General features: G+C 34.8%; 2 protein-coding genes across 2 annotated transcripts in view; one reads left to right on the top strand and one right to left on the bottom strand.

Moving 5' to 3' along the window:
• The window catches only part of LOC136031390 (protein bric-a-brac 1-like), a 120,738-nt gene that overhangs the window by 86,584 nt on the left and 9,892 nt on the right, over positions 1–24,262 (bottom strand). The gene's annotated exons all lie outside the window — the stretch shown is intronic.
• On the top strand, positions 2,835–24,185 carry LOC136031391 (uncharacterized). The gene is made up of 3 exons (XM_065710926.1): positions 2,835–2,942; positions 10,936–11,129; positions 23,954–24,185. Exons 2-3 carry the CDS (start codon positions 10,936–10,938, stop codon positions 24,099–24,101), a joined length of 342 nt encoding a protein of 113 aa, XP_065566998.1. The 5' UTR covers positions 2,835–2,942; the 3' UTR covers positions 24,102–24,185.

Genomic DNA, 24,262 nt, shown 5'->3' with positions numbered 1-24,262 from the left:
ACCCTGGTCGATAAAAGACAAAATCTACCGTTGTATTTATCGTAAGCATTTTGTATCCTTAAACATAATATTTTGATTGTTGGCCTTTATTGGATTAAATAAAAAAAACTAGTTTTTTTAACTGAAAGTAAGGAGCGACATTAAAACTTAAAACGAACAGAAATTACTCCGTATATGAAATGGGTTGTCCCCTCCGCAGTCCCTCGCTCTTTACGCTAAAGTTTTTAATTGTTTTAAAAAGTAGAATTGTGGCAAAGAGTCAAACTTTAGCGTAAAGAGCGAGGGACTGCGGAGGGGACAACCCATTTCATATACGGAGTAATTTCTGTTCGTTTTAAGTTTTAATGTCGCTCCTTACTTTCAGTTAAAAAAACTAGTTTTTTTTATTTAATTTCTGAACGTTTTTGAATTAATGCATGTTTGATTTTGGCTCTCCGCACATAAATTATTGAAATGAAATTAGTATATTAATTTTTTTTGGCTAAAACGTCTGTACACTTCCCAATAACCATTACTATATGTAAACACTGGTCAAAGTTTGTAACTAGCAGCCCCTCCCCCAGGAATTGTGGGGGAGTAAGTCATTCCCAAAGACATAGTTATTATGGTCTTCGACTATGCGGAACAAAATGGCTATCTTAAAATTTTAATCTGTTTACTCTTGGAAAAAAATTAGCGTGGGAGGGGGCCTATTTGCCCTCCAATTTTTTTATCACTGAAAAGGGCACTAGAACTTTTCATTTCCGTAAGAATGAGCCCTCTTGCGACACTCTAAGACCACCTGGTCGATACGATGACCCCTGGGGAAAAGAAAAAAACAACAACAAACAAACAAATAAACACGCACCCGTGATTTGTCTTCTGGCAAAAAATATGAAATTCCACATTTTTTTAGATAGGAGCTTGAAATTTTTGCTATAGAGTTCTCTGATATGCCGAATGCGATAGTGTGATTTTCGTTAAGATTCTATGACTTTTAGGGGATGTTTCCCCCTTTTTTCCAAAATAGGGCAAATTTTCTCAGGCTCGTAACTTTTGATGACAAAGACTAAATTAATTGGAACTTATATATTTAGAATCAGCGTCGATTCTTTTTCGATTCTTTTGATGTATCTTTTAGCATCAAAATTCCGTTTTTTAGAGTTCCGTTTACTATTAAGCCGGGTCGCCCCTTACTACAGTTCTTTACCACGAACTGTTTGAAAAGAAAATAATTCGGTATTTCGGGGCTTCTGACATTATTACTCCTTTGCGGAAGTTAGGCTCAAAATTGAAAAATGATTATATTTTTTCTCTGGGCCCCTTCCACCTCTTAGTTCGTTTATTTTCCCGTTAGTTTTCACCTGTTTTCGCTTTATAGTTGTGTTATCTCTTAGCAGTTCTTTTGTTAGTTGAGTTATGGTTGTGGTATATATGTTTTATCGCTCGTATAGTTGTGTTATTTTCAAATTATACTCCATAATAGAGAGGCTCCGAACACCCAGCATTGTATATTAAGCTCTGAATTTGACGTTTTTTCTAACGTGACCAGATTCGTCCTGCGCCCTTTTCATTGAATTTTTTCCCCCATGGCATATTTCTCCAAGGAAAGATCCTCCCACATAGCCCCCTCCCTCAACCCTACCCCCAAAACCAAAAAAATCCCCCTGAAAACGTCTGTACACTTCCCAATAACCATTATTATATGTAAAAACTGGTTGAAGTTTGTAACTTGCAGCCCCTCCCCCAGGAACGGTGGGGGAGTAAGTCACCCCTAAATAGATAGTTATTATAATTTTCGACTATGTTGAACAAAATGGCTATCTCAAAATTTTGATCCGTTGACTTTGGGAAAAAAATGAGCGTGGGAGGGGGCCTAGATGCCCTCCAATTTTTTTGGTCACTTAAAAAGGGCACTAGAACTTTTCATTTCCGTTAGAATGAGCCCTCTTGCGACATTCTAGGACCACTTGGTCGATACGATGACCCCTGGGAAAAAAAAAAACAAAAAAAACAAACAAATAAACACGCACCCGTGATTTGTCTTCTGGCAAAAAATGCAAAATTCCACATTTTTGTAGATAGGAGCTTGAAACTTCTACAGTAGGGTTCTCCAATACGCTGAATCTGATGGTGTCATTTTCGTTAAGATCCTACGACTTTTAGGGGGTGTTTTCCCCTATTTTCCTAAATAAGGCAAATTTTCCCAGGCTCGTAACTTTTGATGGGTAAGACTAAACTTGATGAAACTTATATATTTAAAATCAGCATTAAAATGCGATTCTTTTGATGTAGCTATTGATATCAAAATTCAATTTTTTAGAGTTTTGGTTACTATTGAGCCGGATCGCTCCTTACTACAGTTCGTTACCACGAACTGTTTGATAACAAATATTTAAACTTTTTCGCATGCTGACCAACGGTCTGTGTAGCACAGCTACTGATCTCCTGATTCTTTACCTTCAGCCAGGAGAGCAATGCGTTGTAGGGGGTAAATCATTCGACGGTTCCCATGTTTGTCCCCCAGATTACTCCAGGTGCCCATTTAGAGCTTTTGCACTAAATTCACACAGCACTGATATTTGGGTATGACGATAGAGTATCTGATGTACCAGTCTCTTCCCACCAAAAAATAAAATATCTAACCAGCCCTCTACCCTCTTGTATTGAAACTATAATTGTATTTAAATGGTTTGACCTTCTCAAATGCCATAAGAAAGACATTAAGTGATGCCACCTAACTTATTCCCTCGGCCTATTCCGAGCTTGCTTTTCATCTCACCTTACAGCTGTCTTTTAATTTGATCTTTCAGAAGGTGTCACCGCCTTTTCATAAGCGGCTGCGTGCAGAGGGATAAAAGTTGGAATACTTTCGATGGGATCTTATAACTAAAAAGGATGGAAAACGGTACAGTTGATTCCTAACCACTAGTTAACTTCTGGATTTCTTAAGCGTTCACACGGTTAGTCAATTCACTGCTAATTCCTTAAACTCAAAATGTGTGTACTGTTTAGTCTTTCCTATGTCTATAATTCCATACACAAATCAGACGTTAGGAAATATAAGCATATAAACTCAAACTATTTCGGTCATTAGGCCTATAGTTTCAAAGTATTTGGATGCCTATTGATTTATTCATACAGAAATAACAGAAAAAAAATTAATACCGAAATGAAACAATAATATTTGGGGCATTCCGTGACAAATAATTTGCACACTCTAACCTCACTAATTCCATTCTAACAGATGGTACATTCTCATACTAAGAAGCAAAAACAAGAAAAAAAAAACAAATTCTGACCCCTCCTCCTCACACCAGACCAATACATGCGTACATGCGCAGGAATTCGCTCTAGGGGTATAGGTCGACATTTCTGGGGTGGGAGGGGCGTGACTTCATGTCTATGAGAATTCAAAAAAGATATATTACGGGTCTAACAAACTCTGGAAGTATCATAGGATTTCCATATTCTGAGACGGGCGCCTATTGACCTATAGAGCTTATGAATTTGGTATCTAAAACATCTTAATGCCAAAATCACAAACTTTCCTGTATTCCCCATTCGTGGCACTAGAGAGACGCCTGAAAGAATAATACGCACCTACTGGTCCCAAATCCGGAAAACCTGATCAAAAGCCTACAATAGCTTCAATTTACATCAGAATTAAAGTGTAGGGCTTTAAAAGTCGGTAATGATAAAACTGACGGTAACACTGCAGTTTGACCGTAAGAAAACCTCATGAAACATGTACACATTTCATCCGTTTGCGAATAATCCATTATATGTGACACCTAAGCGCCAATTGACAAAGTCTGAGATGCTACTAGTTGCTCATTTTTTAACTTCTTAAGTCCACAAAGCACTTCATACCGTTATTTCCCACCGTCTGTTAATTCTTAAGGGTGAAAGCTTGAAATTATTCCCTTAATGTGCTTCCCACCTAATGTGCATTAACTGTCGATGGCCAAAAGTCCCCTTTTAAAAGATACGAAATTTGGAAATCTGGCAGCTCAGCCTGGACTTGACAGGACAGAAGTCTTTTTGATTATTTCCCTCTCAAATAAATGAATGTTTTGTAACAAAACTTCTACTGAGTTGCCACAGGAAGTTTCTAATTAGAAGGTCATTGCTAATGCGAAAAGGGCTTTGATAATTATTGCAATTTGTCATTATATGTTATGCGACCGTGAAACTTCCATAACCATAAACAAAATTAATACTTAAAGAAAATATTATAAATCTTATTAGAGAACTCATTTAAGTCTATTAAACACTAATTTCTTTTCTAAAGCGTGTTCTTTTTCTGTGTTCTTACTTTAACACAAGACTTGTTGTAACCAGAAAAATTTGTCTGATTTTTACTATCTTACTTTGAAATATTTGATTAGTTGTTCCATTGAATTAAACAATGAATTATGTGTATATGTTACGATTACATATACGTTACATTACATATACTCCAATTTTTATAAATTATATACCATAGTAAATAACATTAGAGTTTCTACTTTTGTCCTTACCCCAATCTTCAACAGAAGAGAGGCGACAAATCCTTTTTGCATATTCTATTGAAGGAGAAGCTAACTTACAGTCCAGTAAACACATTTTCGTGGAATACCGTGGACAAAAAATAAGTTTTATTTCTGCAACTTTAAGGTATATTTAAGTTTTTAATTTTTAGAGTGTATTTAACATAACACCCTAAACTAATTAAAGTTGAATTTAAGACTTGAGTACCTTCCTTGACAATTTTTCCATAACGGAGAAACGTGATTTCTTATATGGTTTCAAACAGTTCGTGGTAAGAAACTGTAGTAAGGAACGACCCGGCTCAATAGTAACCAAAACTCTAAAAAATGGAAAATGGATCAACTGAAACTCTAAAAAATGGATCTGCATTTTAATGCTGATTTTAAATATATAAGTTTCATCAAGATTAGTCTTACCCGTCAAAAGTTACGAGCCTGAGAAAATTTGCCTCATTTTGAAAATAGGTGGAAATACCCCCTAAAAGTCATACGATCTTAACTACAATCACACCATCAGATTCAGCGTATCAGAAAACCGTATTGAAGATGTTTCAAGCCCTTATCTACAAAAATGTGGAATCTCGCATTTTTTGCCAGAAGACGAATCACGGATGCGTGTTTATTTGTTTCCCCCCCAGGGGTGATCGTATCGACTCAGTGGTCCTAGAATGTCGCAAAAGGGTTCACTCTAACGGAAATTGAAAGTTCTAGTGCCCTTTTTAAGTGACCAAAAAATTGGAGGGCACCTAGGCCCCGTCCCACGCTCCTTTTTTCCCCAAAGTCACCGGATCAAAATTCTGAGATAGCCATTTTATTCACCATAGTCGAAAAACCTAATAACTATGTCTTTGAGGACGACTTATTCCCCCGCAGTCCCCGTGGGAGGGGATGTAAGTTACAAGCTTTGACCTGTGTTTACATATAGTAATGGTTACTGGGAAGTGTACAGACGTTTTCAGGGATATTTTTTTTTGGTTTGGGGGAGAATTTGAGGGGGGTTAAGTCGGAGGATCTTTCCATGGAGGAACCTCTTATGGGGGAAGAGACTTTCAATGGAGGGGGCGCAGGATTTTCTAGCATTATTTAAAAAGAACAATGAAAAAATAAATATGAACAGTTTCTTCTACTGAAAGTGAGGAGCAGCATTAAAACTTAGAACAAACAGAAATTATTACGCATATGAGGGGTTTACCTCCTCTTAATACCTTGCTCTTTACGCTAAGTATTTTTACTAATTTCAACTATTTATTCTACGGCCTTTGTCATTCAGGGGTCATTCTTAAGGAATTGGGATAAAATTTAAGCTTTACTGTAAAGAGCGAAGTATCGACGAGGGGTGAGCCCCCTCATTTACGCAATAAAAACATACGAATATAGAAGTTCGCTACGTAAGTTAATTCGTAATTTACGTATATTTTTTACTTATGAAAACGTTCGTAAAAAATTAAAAGTTATAGTTGCCTTTTTAAGTAATCAAAAAATTGGAGGGCAACTAGGCCTCCTCTCTCGCTCCTTTTTTTCAGAATCTTCCGATTAAAACTATGAAAAAGCCATTTAGCCCAAAAAAATTAATATCCAAATTTTGTTTTAATTATTTATGCGCCGAGAGCCAAGATCAAAAAATGTATTAATTCAAAAACATCCAGAAATTAAACAAAAAAAAGTTTTTTTAAAAAATGAAAGTAAGGAGCGACATTAAAATTTAAAACAAACAGAAACTACACCGTATATGAAAGGGGCTTTTCCTCCTTAACGCCCCGCTCTTTACGCTAAAGCTTTTTACTGTTTTAAAATATAGAGTTAAAAGAAAGAGTCAAACTTTAGCGTAAAGAGCTGGGTGTTGAGGAGGAAAAGCCCCTTTCATATACGGAGTAATTTCTGTTCGTTTTAAGTTTTATGTCGCTCCTTACTTTCATTAAAAAAAAATTGTGTTTTTTTGTTTAATTTATAAATGAATCAGTATAGAACTTTGAAAAACAATTAACTTATTACGTCTAAAAATACAGATTTAAAAATTTTCGAAACGACGATTTAAAAGTTAGCATCTTTGAATTATTTTCACCGAAAAATTTCTATTTAAAATCAAAGTTCGACAATTTTAATACACATGACCAACTTTTGAATTAATTATTATTTCAACCAAATATACCCACACACGCACACAAAAAGCATCTTTTTGAAGCTTTGGTAAGTATCTTTTGGTAACTTTTAAGCTTCACTAATGCAAAAGGTGTTGGGCAATTTCTTCATGTGACACCGATTCGTGAACCCCTTGATATCTCTCCTCCAAATTAGCCGGTAAAAAATATAATACAACTTGTTTTTATCTAGTTTTGTTAGTTTTATTTAGCTTTATTTAGTTATATTATTTGTTATAATTTATTTAGTTTTGATTCTCGAACAGCGTTTTGGATTCAGGACCAAAGTGATATGCTAAGCCACAAAAATATCAGCTTGTAGCCTAAAATTAGCCGCGTGCGACGCATGACCATGGGTATTATTATTTTCAAGTCTTTTAATCGGTTTTGACTTTTTTTTACTCTAATTGTTTTTTTTTTGCATAATTCGTCCTACTTCCCTCAAATAATTCTCCCAATAACCATACAATTTTTTTCTGCTATTCGCCGTGTTAATTTGTTTACTACCTATGGGCTTGACTCTGTCCTCTGTTGGACCATGCCAGAACGCCATTTGCGCCTTACTGAAAACAAAATATATTTTAAAATTTTCCTCTTTTTTTAACGTTAATATATCCAGAATTGCTGAGACTTTCAGCAATAAATATCAATATACATATATTAAACCGTCAATCTACATTTCATTACTTATTTTCAGCATTCCTTAGTTATTAAGATTGTGGTCAAACTTATCCTTCTAAGGAACGTGTATTTTTATAAACTTCTATTTCTTGAATATTCTCTACATTGACTAACCACGTGAAAGAATTTCAAACAAAATTTCACTTTTTAGTCCGATTGAATGTTAATGAAAGCTAATTAAAAGGCTTTCCCAATGATTTTCTAATTTTGGGCTCTAAAAATTAAACTAACAATTATACAATCCTGCTTATATCTTAAATCTTGAAACCTACCGTCCCAGCTGCTTGGCAACAGAATGATCCTTTTACGTTAGCCCGTATCTCAACTGATAAATTTGACTTATTAAAATAGAAAAAAAGTGCGAATCATCTCGATTTGAGAGTGGAGGAGCTTCGATTTCGTGTAGAAGAAAGGGTTGAAAACAGGAAACCATCTATTCCAAATCAAGGGAGACCCATTTCCACCTTACTTCCTACTGAGATTAAACAAAAGAACCCTATTGAGAGTAAAAGATTCACCTCAATTTTCTGCTTCATTTTGTTTTACTTGGAAATCTCAAGGAGTCAAGCAGGTTTATTTTGGAATAGAAGAACTGTAGCTCGTTTACAGTTTTACTAAAATGTTTTCTACAACATAAGTTTTTCAAAGAAAAGTAGAGAATTCTATTAAACCGAAAACGAGTAAAAATTAAATCAAATAATCTACCAAGCGTAAAACTACCACAAGTCAGCATCGATAAATAAATGAAACACAAAACGAACAGAAATTACTATAAATAACCGAGTAAAAACAAGCAGAAATTGAACATGAGTAGGGCTCAAAACCCCAACACCTTCCTAAGGCAAGAACATAATTTACACTTTACTGAAAAAATGCTATGTTAATAATATTTGATTTATTAAAGTTATAAAAGTGAAAACATTTTTTTAACCTTAATGCCCTTAACCTTAGAAGTATTGGCAAAAGAAGTAGTAATTGCAACAATAGTAATAGTAGTAGTGGAACAAGTAAATTGTTGCAGTAGCAGTAGTATTATTAATAGTGTGCACATGCTGTCTTTTGGTAAATTGATCATCCCCTTTAAATATTCTCTGAGAGTTCCAACTTAATACACAAACCAAATTTTAATATACGCTATTTTGACAATCTAAATGCACATAGTCTATTTTGTTAGTTCGAATTTGCCATTAATATTCTCTCAAATTTTACCTGCATAGATTGAGCCTTAATAGTACTATTATCACAGTAGTTTCAGTTTCGGTGGTAGTAATAGTTGTTATAGCGTTAGTGTAGTATTAGCAGAAGTCGTAGCAGTAGTATTATTAGCGGTAGTAGCGTATGCATATTGCCCTTTGGTCAGTTGAACTTCGCCTTCATGATGTCTTGGAAGTTTCACCTTGACACGTTAAGCCGTTCCAAAAACATTGTTGATGTTCGCTTTTGACGCTCTTTCGCCTTGATAAGCTGTTGCAATTGAAGTAGTAGTTGGAGTAGTTTAGTAGCAGTAGTAGCAACAGTAGTAGCAGCAGCATTAATAGCAGTAGTAACAGGTACATTTTGCCTTTTGGTCTACCGAACATCCCACTCATTATGCCCCTGAAGTTTCCTTTTGGTATGATAAACCTTTCCAAAAATATTGCTATACGCCTGTACCAGCAATCAGTATACACATAGTTTGTTTTGATTAAGTTCAAATTTCCCCTCTACATTTTCTCAGATATTTTGTTCAATCTCCTCAGCCTTAGTAGCACTCGCTACAGTAGTATTAGTTTTAGTGATAGTAGTGGTAGTAGTAATAGTACTTGTGGTAGCAGTAGAAGCAGCAGTAGCTGTAGTAGTAGTAGCGTGCAAATATTGCCTTTTTGGTCAATTGATCATCTCCCTTATCATTTCCTGAAAATTACAAATTGATATACTCAGTCATTTCTGAGGGACACCCTTTTGACAACCCATACACACATAACATGTTAAGATTTAGTTTAAAACTCCCCTAAACATTCCGTCAAAGGTTCATCTTAATGCCCTTCGTATTTTGGGAAAGTAGAAGTCAAACATACATACCTCTTCTCAATAACATAAACTATATGTAAACAATAAAAAAATTCATAACTTGCAGGCCCTGGCCGGAGGCCGCGGGGGAGGTGGGAGGTTGACTTCCCCAAACACAATATTACTGAGCTTTTAAACAATCATGAAAAATTGATGTCCCAAAACTTTGTTCGGATGATGGTTATGGAAAATGATGGGCGTGGGGGGGGGGGGTCTCTCAAATCACGTTGACTCTTAAAAAGGGAACTATAACTTCCAATTTGAAATCAAATGAGATCCATCTGAATTTAATGCGACCACCTATTCCATAAGAACCTTATATGCCCCCAGGGCGTAACTTAAAGCCCTTGCTCCAGGGCTCTATGGGGTTGTTCCTACCTTCGAGGCATTGTTATATGTTCTTTCGAGTATTTCAAACAAAATCGTCATTACACAATTTCAATCAGATACATTTGGTGAACACAGGGGTAGTTGGAGGGGGGTTAGTTGAGCTCCATCACTGTTGACTCTATAAAAGGAACTAGAACTTTAAATTTCAACCAAATGACCCGCCTCTAAAGTTTATGCAACCATCCTTTCCATAAGAACCTTAAATACCCAAGGGGAATAAATTACAAACCTCGCTCTTAAGATCTGGTGGTTTGTATCAATCTCAAAAGCCTTGTTATATGATATTTGGACTATTTTGAATAGAATACAAGTCTCAAAATATTTATTTGATGCATCTCGGGAAAACACGACGATCTTGTGTTTTATTGTGTTTTATAGGGGGTGGTATTCCTCACAGACATAGTGTCGGACTCTTCAACTACGCTGATCTCCAAATTTTGATTAGAGATGTTAAGGGAAATGGTGAGTGTGGAGGGGGAGGGGGTGGTTACTTTCAAATTACTTTGACTTTTAAAAGGGCACTATAACTCCCAATTTTAAATCAAATGAGCTCCATCTGAAGTTTATACGACTTTGCCGAGTGCTGGGGCCCGGCAGTAAGGCCGCCGGTTTCCTGGTACTATATATATATATATATATATATATATATATATATATATATATATATATATACATATATATATATATGTGTGTGTGTATATAATATATATATATATATATATATATATATATATATATATATATATATATATATATATATATATATATATATATATTTATATACACACACACATATATATATATGTATATATATATATATATATATATATATATATATATATATATATATATATATATATATATATATATATATATATATATATATATATATGTATATATATATATATATATATATATATATATATATATATATATATATATATATATATATATATATATATATATATATATATATATATATATATATATATATATATATATATATATATATATATATATATATATATATATATATATATATATAAAAACAAAATTTCTTCTGTTCTAAGACACCAGAGGTTTTTTTCACAGCTTAGTTAATTACTGTTTTCCCATTAAATTCTCGTCTTGCTGTTGAAAATCTAATTCACAAAATTTATTTCTAGATGATAAATGGTACTTCCAGAATCGTTTTAATGGCATTACTGATTACCATTGTTCTAATATTTTCTGAACAGATTAATTCTGAGCGAACAGGTGAATTAAGGCTAAGAAGAGGTGGTTTCAAGACGCTTGGACTAGCTACAGCAAGAGGCTTTGGGAAGAGAAGTGACAGCACTCCAAATGAAATTGAACACAGGTAGCTAAAGTTTTAACTCCTATTAGGTAGCTATAAGGGGAGGGGTGAACGCCCTTAGTAGCTTCCCTTTCCGAACGCTGTGATGTGTCCCATTTCTGAACCAAATTTTCACTACTGTTTAATATTTATACTGTGGCTTTTGGCTACGTGAAAGTCTGATGGTGAGCATTGATTGAATTTTGCTAATATTGGTAATTTTTGGCTTATGTTTTCCAAAATATTAAAAATACCCCATTTTATATGTAAAAGGATTTCTTGGTTCTGTTGTAGTGGCTGGCTGCTCCAGAAGAAAACATTATAAAATTCAAAAATACCTTCTTTTATAACTTCTAAGAGCAGGTTAATCAACTTCAAATTCTTTACTCCATATTAGGCAAAAACTTTGTCTTTGCCTTAAGGCCTTGCCTAATTTACTTCCTATTAAGTGGCTGAATTTTTGAAACTCTAATTTTTAGTACGGTTCAGCAAAATAAGTTATACTATGCACATTTACGCAAAAACAAAGCCAGTAATATAACATTTCCAAAGAATTTTAGTAGTGATGCCTCAATCTGTTTGAAAGCAGCCATAGCGGGTGTAAAAAGGAGGCTACCTGTCCCTCAAGCCGTTATTACGCACACCTGGGTCTTAAGCTATACCATACTGCGCCTGTAATGGTATGGTACACCTACGTAATGAGGAATGTTTACTTTTGACTGTTATGAACTAGGGAATATTTAATTATGCAAATGTTACCTAAAAGAGCGTTTTAAAAACCTTCATGGCCCCGTCAAATCAGGATTTCTTTGGATGTTACATCATAGGGCTTGGTTCTTACATAATAATTTCTCTGATTCTTTAAAACCTTCAGGAGCTCGCCAAATTTCAGCATTTCAGGATTTATGTTACATCATAAAGAGTGGTTTTATTAAAAACCTATAAGGGCTAGGAAAAAAACTTCAGGGCCCACCAAATCCTGTTTTCTTTGATCTTTATGGCTAAAAACATACGAGGGCCAAGTAAACACCTTCAGCCCCCCCCTCAAGTAAGGACATGATCCTAATTGTTCATCAGTCAATATTTTCACCGTTTACACACACAGCTAAAAAAGAATTAAATTTTATTACAGACATACTTTTTTGCAACGGGTACCCAACTTCTCTCATAAATACTTTTATTGCTCAAAGATTAAAGATGCATTCTTCTAAAGCCTTAAATCCCACACCAGTAAACGATTCGAATAAACCCACAAGCACGATTTACCTATCTTATATTCCGAAAATTACTTCAAAAGTGAAAAAAGTTTGTTTAAAAAATAATTTACGTTTTATCTTCACAAGTAATTTAAGTATAATGAATCTTCTCAATTCTGGTAAGGATAAAACCCCAGTTACTCGTCTAAGAAGGGTGTATCAAACACCACGTAGTTGTGCAAAATATTACACTGGTCGAACCAACCAAAATTTCGAAACAAGATTACAGCAACTCAAAAAAAGTATTGAAAAAGTACTAAAATCTAAAAACAGCTCCATATCTTTCGATTCAGCTTTAAGCAATCATATTTTTGAAAATCCAAACCATTATAGTCTATTTGACGAAACAATTCTAATTAGCAATGACCTAGGAATCAACAAACTGCCCGCGAGGCAATCAAAATCCAACGAAACTTAAATAATAATACTTCCCTAAATAGAGACTTGGGTGAATACACACTCAACCCTATGTACTCACAATTAATTATAGAAAATAATCTAATTCAAAATAAAACAAAAATAGGGACGAATAAAAACAAGCCCAATCCCAAAAGAACTACAAGATTAGCTGCAGAGAAGGCAAACATCACAATAAGAAATTATTCCAGTTTTTAATAAATACAGTTAGTGAAATGAATGAACCTTTTTAGCTTGTAAAATGCATAGGCTATTTTAAAAAATAGATTTTTAACCAAGAACTTTTATTGTAAGTGTGTAATTGTTTATTATTTTCTTTGCTGAAAACGACCCTTAGATATAGGGCCAAAATATTCAAATAGGTGACGCTTCTGTTACCTGGAAACAGCGGTACACCCTATGTTTAGTAATAAGCCTTTGTTCCTAGGAAAATCAATAGACGTTTAGTCTTTCTAACGATTCTGCCTATAGAAAATGGTGGACAAAAATTCCTTGTTTGCTGAAACGAAATGGCTGTGTAAAATATCATTTGATAGTCATTTGTATAGATTTTTAAATTCACCAAACTTTCCAAAAAGTCTTATTGAGAATAAACACATTTTAAATCGATTAAGGGAATATGGAAAAATATAAAAAAGAAATATCATTATCGAAAAGCACACCAAGTGGGGGTGATTATTTAGAGGGTATTAAACGAAAGCGTCTTTCCAATACATTTATTATGCAAAAGGGTAGCGGTCACTCCACACTGCACTTACGTTCAAAATGACTCAAGTTTTGAAACATGTTTATGAAAATACTGGCGAAGCGGGAAGTTTAAGTTCCTTAAACAAACTTGCTCGACTCGCTGGAGTTGAAAAGAAGTTGGCGACAGAGTATCAACAGAACAAACCCAGTTACACTCTTCATCGAAATCATAGGGTTCGTGGAAGTTGTTATCGAAATACTAAAACCGTTTTTCTATTGCATATATTGCAAAGAGATCTTTTGACTCTAGAGGAGATTCAAAGACGTCACAATAACCCGTACAAGTATACTTTACTTGCAATCAGTGTATTAAGTCACTATGCATACACCATTCCACTGCGTTCAAATAGAGGCGATGAAGTTGCCAAAAGCACTTTAATCTACCTTTGAACAAGATTTTTAAAAAGAAATTAAAACAGATAGTGGAAGTGAATTTGTTAATCCACATGTAAAAAAGGCTTTACTGAAATATAATGCAATATTCTACCACAGTCATAGCCCGATAAAAGCAGCATTGGCTGAACAATTGATAAGAACAATTCGACTTTTAATCTCGAGATATGTGTATATGTACACACATGTATATATGAACAATATATATTGTGAATATGTACAATATGTACACTGAAAAATACCATTGCTTCAATTCAAGATTTATATAAAATCATGTTGATTTACATTCAACATCCTCATTGATGCCTGTCCAATCTTAGTCTTCTTGAAGTTCATCATAGCAACAAAACACTCGAAATTTTCCTTCAACAATATTCCCATGAAAAGCTTGTGAAGAAGGGGAAATTTAATGTTGGTGATAGAGTTGGAATCAATCGAGCCACTAACATTTTCGAAAAGGGGAATAATTTGTGTTAAACTGAACATTTTAAAATGTCAAAAGTCTAGGACGCTAAATCTATAACGTATCGTCTACGTGATACGAACTATTATGAAATTCTTGGGGTTTTTTACGAGTATGAATTACAAAAAATAAAAGTCAATGGCATATATCAAATTGAAGATGTTAAATGACTCGGAACCGCAAGGGTAAGAGAAGCTTCCTTGTTTGCTTGCTAGAATACAACTCTGATTTTGATTCTTTGATTGCCACTGAAGACGTTCGCAGTGACTAAGGATTTCTATTTGACATTCATACCAACTGTCTCTAAAACCCTCTATAATGATTCCTAACTAAGGATTTCTATATGACATTCATATCCACTGTCTCTAAAACCCTCTATGATGACTTGAATAAAACAAGTGCTTTTTGGACAAAACTCTCCCAATCAAATTCGAGGGAAGGTTTAAAGTTGCTCTTGTTGATTGTATTATTAAAAATACATACGATATCCCGAAAAAGGAACGTACATATGATATAAAAGTTAGACCCTTTGACTTCTCCAGTGAGGCTTTGGTGGCAAATCTTGAATCCGATGATTACCCCTTGCCATCATACCCCGCAAGAGTCGAAAAAAGGGTGGCTTCAAATTCAACTATTCAACAGAACAGAGGATAATTTTCATTACCAATTCATTTGAGAATCAAAGGATTTGCCTTAATGAGAATTTGCGTGAGGTTTTTGGTTTTAAAGATCGTAATATTAAAGCAAAAACTTCAGTGGCAAGGATCATGTTATCTATGCTGACTATGCACCCGGCTTCTCATTTGACAACTTTATTTTTCTCTTTGCATCCTTTGTCGAGACATCAAGAGTTGGCAATACCAATACGCCCTTCTACGTATTCTTGAACAAAAAACCACTCATGAACGCATTCACCATTATAATACAAAGCACCTTCAATATATTCCAGTTAACATTTCGTGTTTGGAGCTCTGTCAGTTAACATCAATAAGTGAATTGGACGATCCTCTAGCAATAACAAAAGGTTTTGCAGTGATTAAATGTCATTTTCCATCCATTAAGTCAAATGGCTAATAAAAGAAACTTTGTTTTTCCTGATATTGATTGCTATGTTGCTACTCTTGGATGAAGACAATTGGATCATGGAATGGACTATTACAGAGGTCTTTCATCAGTGTGAAATTACGGTCTCAGCAATTGGTTTGCTAAGATGTTTCGTCCTGCACTACCCCTTGCTCAGAAATATATTGGACCGGTTGCTGCGGATTTTGCATCCTTTAAAGTACAGAATTGAGGCTCTCTGGGAACTACACTCTGGCATGGATTCTAGAAAAAGTGTTTTACAAAATCTCAGGTCTGGCGAACGATCCCTCGGCGAGCTATTGAATTCACGGCAAAGTGAAAAAAGTTTAAAAGGGACAAGAAACACCACATCACACTTCAGTCTCAACTCAGATCGGAAGCGTAAAACATTGCTTCTGTCAAAGAAGAAGAACAAACCAAAAGTAAAAATTGTTAGATCGAGAAAGGATTTCTTTTCCTAGATCTGGCAAGTCTACCACGTAAAGCATCTCATCCTTCAGTCAACTCATCTCTAAATCTTTTCAGTGCGGAAAATGTCAACGTGAGTATAAAACATGGTTACTATCAGCAATTTTTTCCGCAACCCCCGCTCTCAGAAAACGTACGTTTTCAAATTTATTCCAGTGAAGACTATTTCATGGATTTGACTTCCATATTTATAGATTTACATGTCATTGTAAAAAAATATCTAACAATGAAAAACTAAGTGCAGCCAAGAGGTTATCCTATGAAAAATGTATACTACACAGTTTGTTTGGATAAATCAGTGTCTACATAAATGGAACGTTGGTGAGCACAAGAACGTTTGTTGCTACGAGCTGTTCGTTCCATGGCTCTCTTAAATGTGAAGGAGGGCACCCCTTAAACCTTTACCTTGTCTTGCAGCCATTGGAAATGTACCCCTCGAACAATTATTAGGAGGGTGGGTGGTTTGAATGTAAAAGATTATTCATAGTCATCATTTCCACGGATAAGGGTATCCGTTGATAAACATCATTTTCACTATAATTAAAATTAATTACAACGTTTAAGAGAAAATTTTCAGGGAGTGTTAAGGGGAAGATTGAACTAAACCAAAAGACAGTTTGATTATCAAGGTTGCCAAAAAAGCGTGTCTGAAGCATCTCAGGAATAGAATACGCTATTCCGTTCAAACATTGAGGGAACTTTAAGGATATGCAGAACAAAAACTAAAGTTACACTTGCATCCTGGACGCCAAAAAGGCAAAACTGCAATATCTCAGGAATGGCCATTGGTTTTAAATTAATTTTTGTTGGGAATGCTGAGGAGGCTGTTGAACCGATTCAAGAGGCACTTTGTGCATTCAGGTTGTCAAAAATAAGTATATGCAACAACCTCAGGAACAGCTAAGGATATTAAATTGAAACTTTCAGAGAATGTTGAAGGGAATGTTTATTTTAAAAAAATACATCATGTGCATCCAGGCTGCTAAAAGAGCGTATTAGCAATATCTCAGGAACGGCTAAAGGTATTAAATTGAAACTTTCAAGACAGTTTAAGGGGGATATTTAACTAAATAAGACGAAAGTTACTCTATCTAGTTTGTGAAAGACGTATCTGCTTTATCTCAGGAGCAGCTAAAAACAAAAAAATTCTAACTTTCAGTTAATGTTGGGGAGAAGGGAATGTTAAATCAAACCAAAAACACTGTGTGTCTTTTTTTATTCGTTTATTTAAATCGAAACGAACAAACAAAAACAATTCTTTTCTATTGTGTTTTTCATTCGTTTTATTAGGATACTAGAGTCTAAATAAGATGAATTAGGCTTTTACTAAATTCTAAGAGAGATGAATCGGATTCTTTTCAGAGTTAGAGACATATGAAGTATTTACTTATCAAGATTCAGTCAGACATAGGCACTACTACTAGCTCATAATTGGTATACTAGAGACCAAAATAGATGAATTAGGTTTATTACCAAAGTTTGAGAGAAATGAATCGAATTCATTTTGGAGTTAGAGACATATGAAGTGGGAATTTATCAAGATTTGGTGAAACACAGACACTACTATCAGCTCACAAATGGTATATTAGAGTCTGAAATAGATGAATTAGGTTTTTACCAAAGATTGAAAACAATGAAATGCATTCTTTTTAGAGTTAGAGACATATGAAGTGGGAATTCATCAAGATTCAGTTAGACATAGACACTACCATCAGAACACAAGTGGTATACAAGAGTCTGAAATAGATGAACTAGGTTTTTGACCAAACTTTGTGAAGGATGAAATGGATTCTTTTTAGGGCTTAAGACATATGAAGTTGGAAATCATCAAGATTCAGTGATACACAGACACTAATATCAGCTAAAAAGTGGTGTACTAGAGTCTGAAATAGGTGGATTAAGTTTTTACCAAAGTCCGAGAGACACGAATCGAATTTTTGTTGGTAAAAAGCTGTTATTATTATCTGTGTTTGACTGAATTTTGATAAATTCCCACTTCATATATCTCTAACTCTAAAAAGAATCCATTTCATCTTTCTCAGACTTTTTTAAAAACCTAATTCATCGATTTCAGACTCTTTTATACCACTTGAGTTAGTAGTAGTGTCTGTGTCTGAATGAATTCTGGCAAATTATCACTTCATATATCTCCAACTCTAAAAAGAATCCGATTCATCGCTCTCACACTCTGGTATATACATAATCCATCTATTCCAGACTCTACTACACCAGTTGTGAGCTGATATTAGAGTCCGTGTTTGACTGAATCCTTATAAATTTCCATGTCATATGTCTGTAACTCCAAAAAGAATCTTATTCATCTCTCTCAAACTGTGTTAAAAACCTAATTCACCTATTTCAGACTCAAATATATCACTTGGGAGCTAATATTAGTGTCTTTGTTTGTAATAAACTTTGATAAATTCCCTCTTCATATGTCTTCAACTCTAAACAGAATCCGATTCATCTCTCAGCTTTTGGCAAACACCTAATTCATCAATTTCAGACTCTAGTACATCACTTGTGAGCTGGTAGTAGTGTCTGTATCTGACGTAATTTTGAAAAATTCTCCACTTCATATGTCTCTAACTGTAAAAAATCCGATTCATCTCTCTCAGACCCTCGTAAGAATCTAATTCATCTATTTAAGACTGTAGTATACCACTTGTGAAATGCTAGTATTGTTCGTGTTTGAATGAATCTTGATGAATCCCCCACTTCACATGTCTCTAACTCTAAAAGAATCCATTTAGTCTTTCTCAGACTTTGGCAAAAACCTAATTCATCTATTTCAAACTCTAGTGTACCGCTTAGGAGCTGACAGTAGTGTCTGAATTTGACTGAAGCTTGAAAAAAAGACAATTCATCTATTTCAGACTCTAGCATACCATGTCTTAAAAAGACATGAATCTTGATGTCTTAATTGACTGAATCTTGATAAATTCATCCCTCTCAGAATTCAGTAAAACCTATTCCCCTATTTCAGACTCTAGTTTACCATATCTAGCGTATCATGTCCAATAATGTCATTTTAACAAATGAAGTTAAAAAAAAACTAAGTAAAAAAAAGAAAAATGTCAGTATAAACATTATTTTTCTAATAGGAAAAATCAAAACTAATATATCATTATCATCTTCACTTTGTATTTCGAAAATATCAAAAGTGATTTTTTTTTCAGTATATTTCTGGTCATTTTAAGACGTGAAAAAAAAACAGTTGAAAAATTTCCAATAAAATAAAACTAAAAAAAATTAGAGTTAAACAAGAAAATAAAGAAAAAAATAAGTACACAAAAAGGGGGAGGGGCATTGGTGCCCTGGAGGTTGGGAGAGGGATGACCATAAGTTCCCTCTAAAAGCAGTGTTAATATAATCACTCATTCCCATGAAGATGATGATGCAAACGGTTACGCTAAGCCTACGCTATAGATGCTGTCATGTAAAGCTCAATACTATATCATAAATTCTATTAGTCCAGTTTGAAATCAAATGAAGCAGTTTACTTTCTTTCGTTAATCATCTTCAGACGGGTATTTGAAAATAAGATGTCGGCTGGATTACGCTAATGATATACCTCTATTGTAGTATGCTCATCTCAGTAGGTCAATGACCCAAATATAGACAAATATTAGTGCCCAAATAAGGGTGTAAGCCCCGGATCCACCTTTAACATACTACTGATTTTCACGAAATTATTAAAATTGTTGACTGTAAGGATTGAGTGTCATATCGTTATTACGATAATCCAGGATAATCCATTGGACTACACAGAAATAAACTTTGACCTAAGAAGGTTCTCTGGGGCACACTATAGTAAATTAGGAGGGGATTCAAATATACATTAAGGTATTTGACAACTTTGTTTCTTTATAGAAGAGAAATGAAATTATTCTAATTAAAAAGGGGTCAACTTGAAATTCATTGAGACATTTTTCTATCGATGTCTTGTGGTTGACTAAATCAAAAGCTTTTCTTATGTCTGCTGCTATAATATCAAACCAGGTATTTGGTTTTTCCAGGGTACATATTTTGTCCAAAAAATATGAAGAAGATAGTGTGTGGTTTATGTAGAGCGTAAGTTTCCAAATTTCCTAAGGTCACCAATTTATATTATCTTTACTTTCAACCACTCAGCTAAAAAGCTTTTAAATATGAAGAAGATAGTGTGTGGTTTATGTAGAGCGTAAGTTTCCAAATTTCCTAAGGTCACCAATTTATATTATCTTTACTTTCAACCACTCAGCTAAAAAGCTTTCAATTAGTTTGGAGAAAACAGGAGTAAGCGTAATGGGGTGGAAACCCCCTAAAATCTTGCCTGCTACTTTTCTTTTTGACGGGAGTAACAAAACCTAATTTCCGACAAGTAGAGGTAATTAGTATTTGGTTTTTACCAGTTGAGGTAATTTAATTAAAAGTAAGGACAAAGGTTTTAAAAGACTGTCAGCGAAGGCTTTAACTAGTTCGATAGAAGTACTAGCAGACAAGTGCTGCACTCTTAATTTTGTTTCCACGTTTAAGGGCGAAATAACAGGGAAACTGAAAGCGTTCAAATTATAAGGGCTGTCTATAGAGATGGGAGGGAGGCTTTGTTCTATGGAAGAAAAGAATTTGTCAAGATCATTGGCTGTATCTAAGGACTGTTCTTGGAGATGGAAATGACTATTATTTTTTGTTTCCCCACAATTCTTTTTTATTCTATTATACCTTTGTTTTGGCTCAGTAGAAAACAAATCCTTGATTTTTTTTTGTAATCCAAAAAAAAGATTTACACATCTCCTTTTTATATGTTTACCAAGAGAGGTAGCCACGGGCGTTTTACTATGCTTAAGAAGATTCATTTTAATTCTACTCTTTTTTTTTCAATTCACTTGTAATGTACGATTTGTCGCTATAGCTTGTTTTGACTTTCTCCTCAGGGAAGGAGTCTAAATATTTTGTTTCAAGCTGGTTTTAAAAATATATGACTTTATCATTAATGTCATTATTCTCCATGAGAGTCAGCCATTTTATAATTTAAGATCCAAAACTAAAGACACCATCATTGGAAATATGCATAAAGTATATATGATGTCTTTTGGTCTGGTGAAACATTCCCCACGCAATAACCATAAAGTTTCATTTGAACACCCTTAGCCATTCTTGTGATGTTGCAAATGCTCTGTTTAAGCAACCTAGATATATATAGTGCCTTTGCTCAACATCTATATAGTGCCAACATATATAGTGCCTTTGATCTATATCAACATCCGCCTTAACACTATCAGAAAGTTTCAACTTAATGCCCTTTGCAGCTCTATATAGTGTTTGGATATAGCATCAGCTCTATATAGCGTTTTGATATAGGCGTCAGCTCTACATAGCATTTTGATATAGCATCAACTCTTATATCGTTTTGATATAGCGTCAGCTTTATATAGAGTTTTGATATAGCGTCAGATAACACTTTGAGCACCTGAATTTCACGGAGTGCTTTATTATTTAGTTCAGCATTTACTTGAACATTTTCTGAAATTCTCAACTTCATAACCTTAGCCATTCCTACGATATTGCAGGTCAGTCTATTTGACAACTTGTTTGCACTTAGACTCTTCTGGCCTAGTTAAACGATAACAGAAGTAGTAGAAGTAGCAGTAGCTGTCATAGTCGCAGATAGAGTAGCAGTATAAGAAGTAGCAAGTAGTCGCAGTCGGGAGCAGTCGCAGTTGCAAACGTAAGTAGTTGCAGTTACAGTTGCGGTGGTAGCTCCAGTTTCGTAAGTAGTCGCAAGTAGTCAAAGGCACAAATAGTCGCAGTCACAAGCAGTTACAGTCGCAATCGTAAGTTCTCGCAGCCGCAACTACTTGCATGGTCACAGCCGTAGCACAACTACTTGGCGTGGTGTAGAAACATGCCATTCTGACAACCCGGGTGCATATAATGTCTCATGATCAAGTTCAACAGTCCTCTCAACATTCCCAGAAAGTTAGAGCTTAATACCTTAATTATCTCTGAGTAGATTCATCTTATTGCTCGAGCCCCTCTCTTAGATTTTGTACATGCCTTTTTGACAACCTGGATGCGATTAGTGTATTTTGATTTATTAAAATGTCCCCTCGAAGTTTCCTGAAAATTTCAACTTAAGACCCTTCGTCATTTCAATAGTTTCCGGATACAGCCTTTTTGTCAACCTGGATATGTGTCTTTTGATTTGCTTTAACATCCCAATCGACATTTGCTGCAAGTTTCAGCTTAATGGTTTTAACTGTTTAATAGATTTTGCAGATAGGTCATTTTGACAAAGACAATGCACACAGTGTCTTTTGAATAGATTCAACATCCATCTCAGAATTCTCTGAACGTTTCAACTTTAAACCCTTAACAGTTCCCGAGATATACTGAATTGACAATCTGGTTACATACAGTGCCATTTAATTTAGCGCAGTAGATCCTCAAGATCTCTTAGAAGTTTCAATTGAATACCCTTAACTGTTCCAGTGATGTTGCATATACGCTCCTTTAACAACCTGGGTGCAAATAGTGCCTTTTGCTTTAGTTCAAATTCCCAATCCCCTTTCTTGGAAAGTTTCAACTCAATGCTCTCAGCAGCTCCTGAGATATTGCAGATACACCCTTTTGAGCACCTGGATGTACATAGTGTCTTGCAGTTTAACATTTCCTAGAATTTCCAACTTAAGAGCCTTAGCTATTCCTTAGGTATTGCAAATCAGCCCTCTTGACAACCTGGATACACTTAAAACTTTTTGATTTAGCACAATATTAGCAGTAGCAATAGCGGTAGTAGCAGATAGCAGTAGTAGTAGTAGTGGTAGCTAGTAGCGGTAGCTGTAACAGTACCAGTAGCAGTAGAAATAACAGTCGCAATTAGAGTAGTAGTAAAGGTAGCAGATGCAAGTTGTCACAGTCGGAGACACAAGTAATTGCAGTCACAAGCTGTAACAATCACCAACGCAAGTATTCGGGGTCACCGACACAAGTAGTCGCAGTTGTCTTCACAAGTAGCTGCAGTCACGGTCACAGTTAGTCACAGTCATAAAAAATCACAGTTCCCTTCTGTATACGTACCTCTGCTGCAACGTTGACAAGTTTGACACAACAAGGAATAATTTAAATTGATGTGGTTTGGTCTAAAGCCTTCAGGTTAATAAATAGAAATCAGAAATTACCAACCAGTTTCACCTAAATGGGTACGTGATTTTTAGGTTTTTTAATAGTTTGTTTATAACTTTCTCGCCTGTTGCAACAGAGAAACAAAATTCTCAATGAGTACAAATCGCCTCATTTGCCCATTGCCGAAAATAGGTTGGTAACATTTCACCAGCCTGTTCTCTAGCAACTTACAAAATAAATCCATAAAAGAATAATCTGCTAAACTGTCTCTGCTAAAAATGGCTAAAATGCCTTATCAAACAAAATTAGTATATCTTGTCTTATGTGCTGTCTCAGTAAAACTTATCTCATTGGTTATTGTACTGGAATAGGTCTGTCAGCAAACGCCAAAAACGGAAAAAAAGCAAAACAGTTAATATTGAAGGGTCTTAGGTTACATTTTATTCTTACAGGCTAACAAGAATTGCTCTGAAGAAAGTTTTAAAACGAATTAAAATAAAACAACTTTAATAATAGCGTAACCCAATCTCCTTGCAACAGGCAGGTTTGAACCTAAGCACAACCGATTAAAAGGAACGGCTCAGTCCATAGCGCCGTCACAAGGTATTCTTCCTATGCGTGTCATCGAAAAGTTATTGTGTCAAATCTTAAATTACTTATTCGTCTTCAGTTGAATAAATTTCGCATCTGTTGATTCACAGTATTGCTGTAACGCTGACAGTTGAAGTATTCTAATAAAATAAACTTGTTAAAGGGAGATTCAATGAGCCGTGCCTTCCAAAATATTAGCCTAATGCCAGAATGACTAAAGCCATACTGATGCACAGGGGTATGATATCATTTCCCTGACAATTCCAATAGCTCTTCTGTTCTTCTTGTTTTGATTTTATTTGAATCGTATTTCTTTTCTTTAGACAGCGTTCAGACATTTGGCTTGCCGAGATGCAAGAGAGCCCAACGGAAAATGTAAAAGTGACTACAGGGATGATTGGAGAAATCATTGATACCAATGATGATGGCTTCATATCAAGAAAGGAGCTTCAACAGCTTTGTTCTTTATAACTTTGTTGAATGTACTTCATTGTTTGGATACCTCATTACAATTCAATAAATAGGAATGACCATTATGTTCTTTCTAAGTGGCAGAGTCTAACGAGGGTATGCTTGTTAGTATAGCAGAGTCCTCATATGAAGATCCTGTGATTGGGCATGAAGGAGTGGCA

This window comes from Artemia franciscana, chromosome 9 (genome assembly GCF_032884065.1).
Source record: "Artemia franciscana chromosome 9, ASM3288406v1, whole genome shotgun sequence".
Classification (NCBI taxonomy): Eukaryota; Metazoa; Arthropoda; class Branchiopoda; order Anostraca; family Artemiidae; genus Artemia; species Artemia franciscana.
Note: the sequence above shows the minus strand (reverse complement) of the source record. Positions and strands in the feature narration are given on the sequence as shown.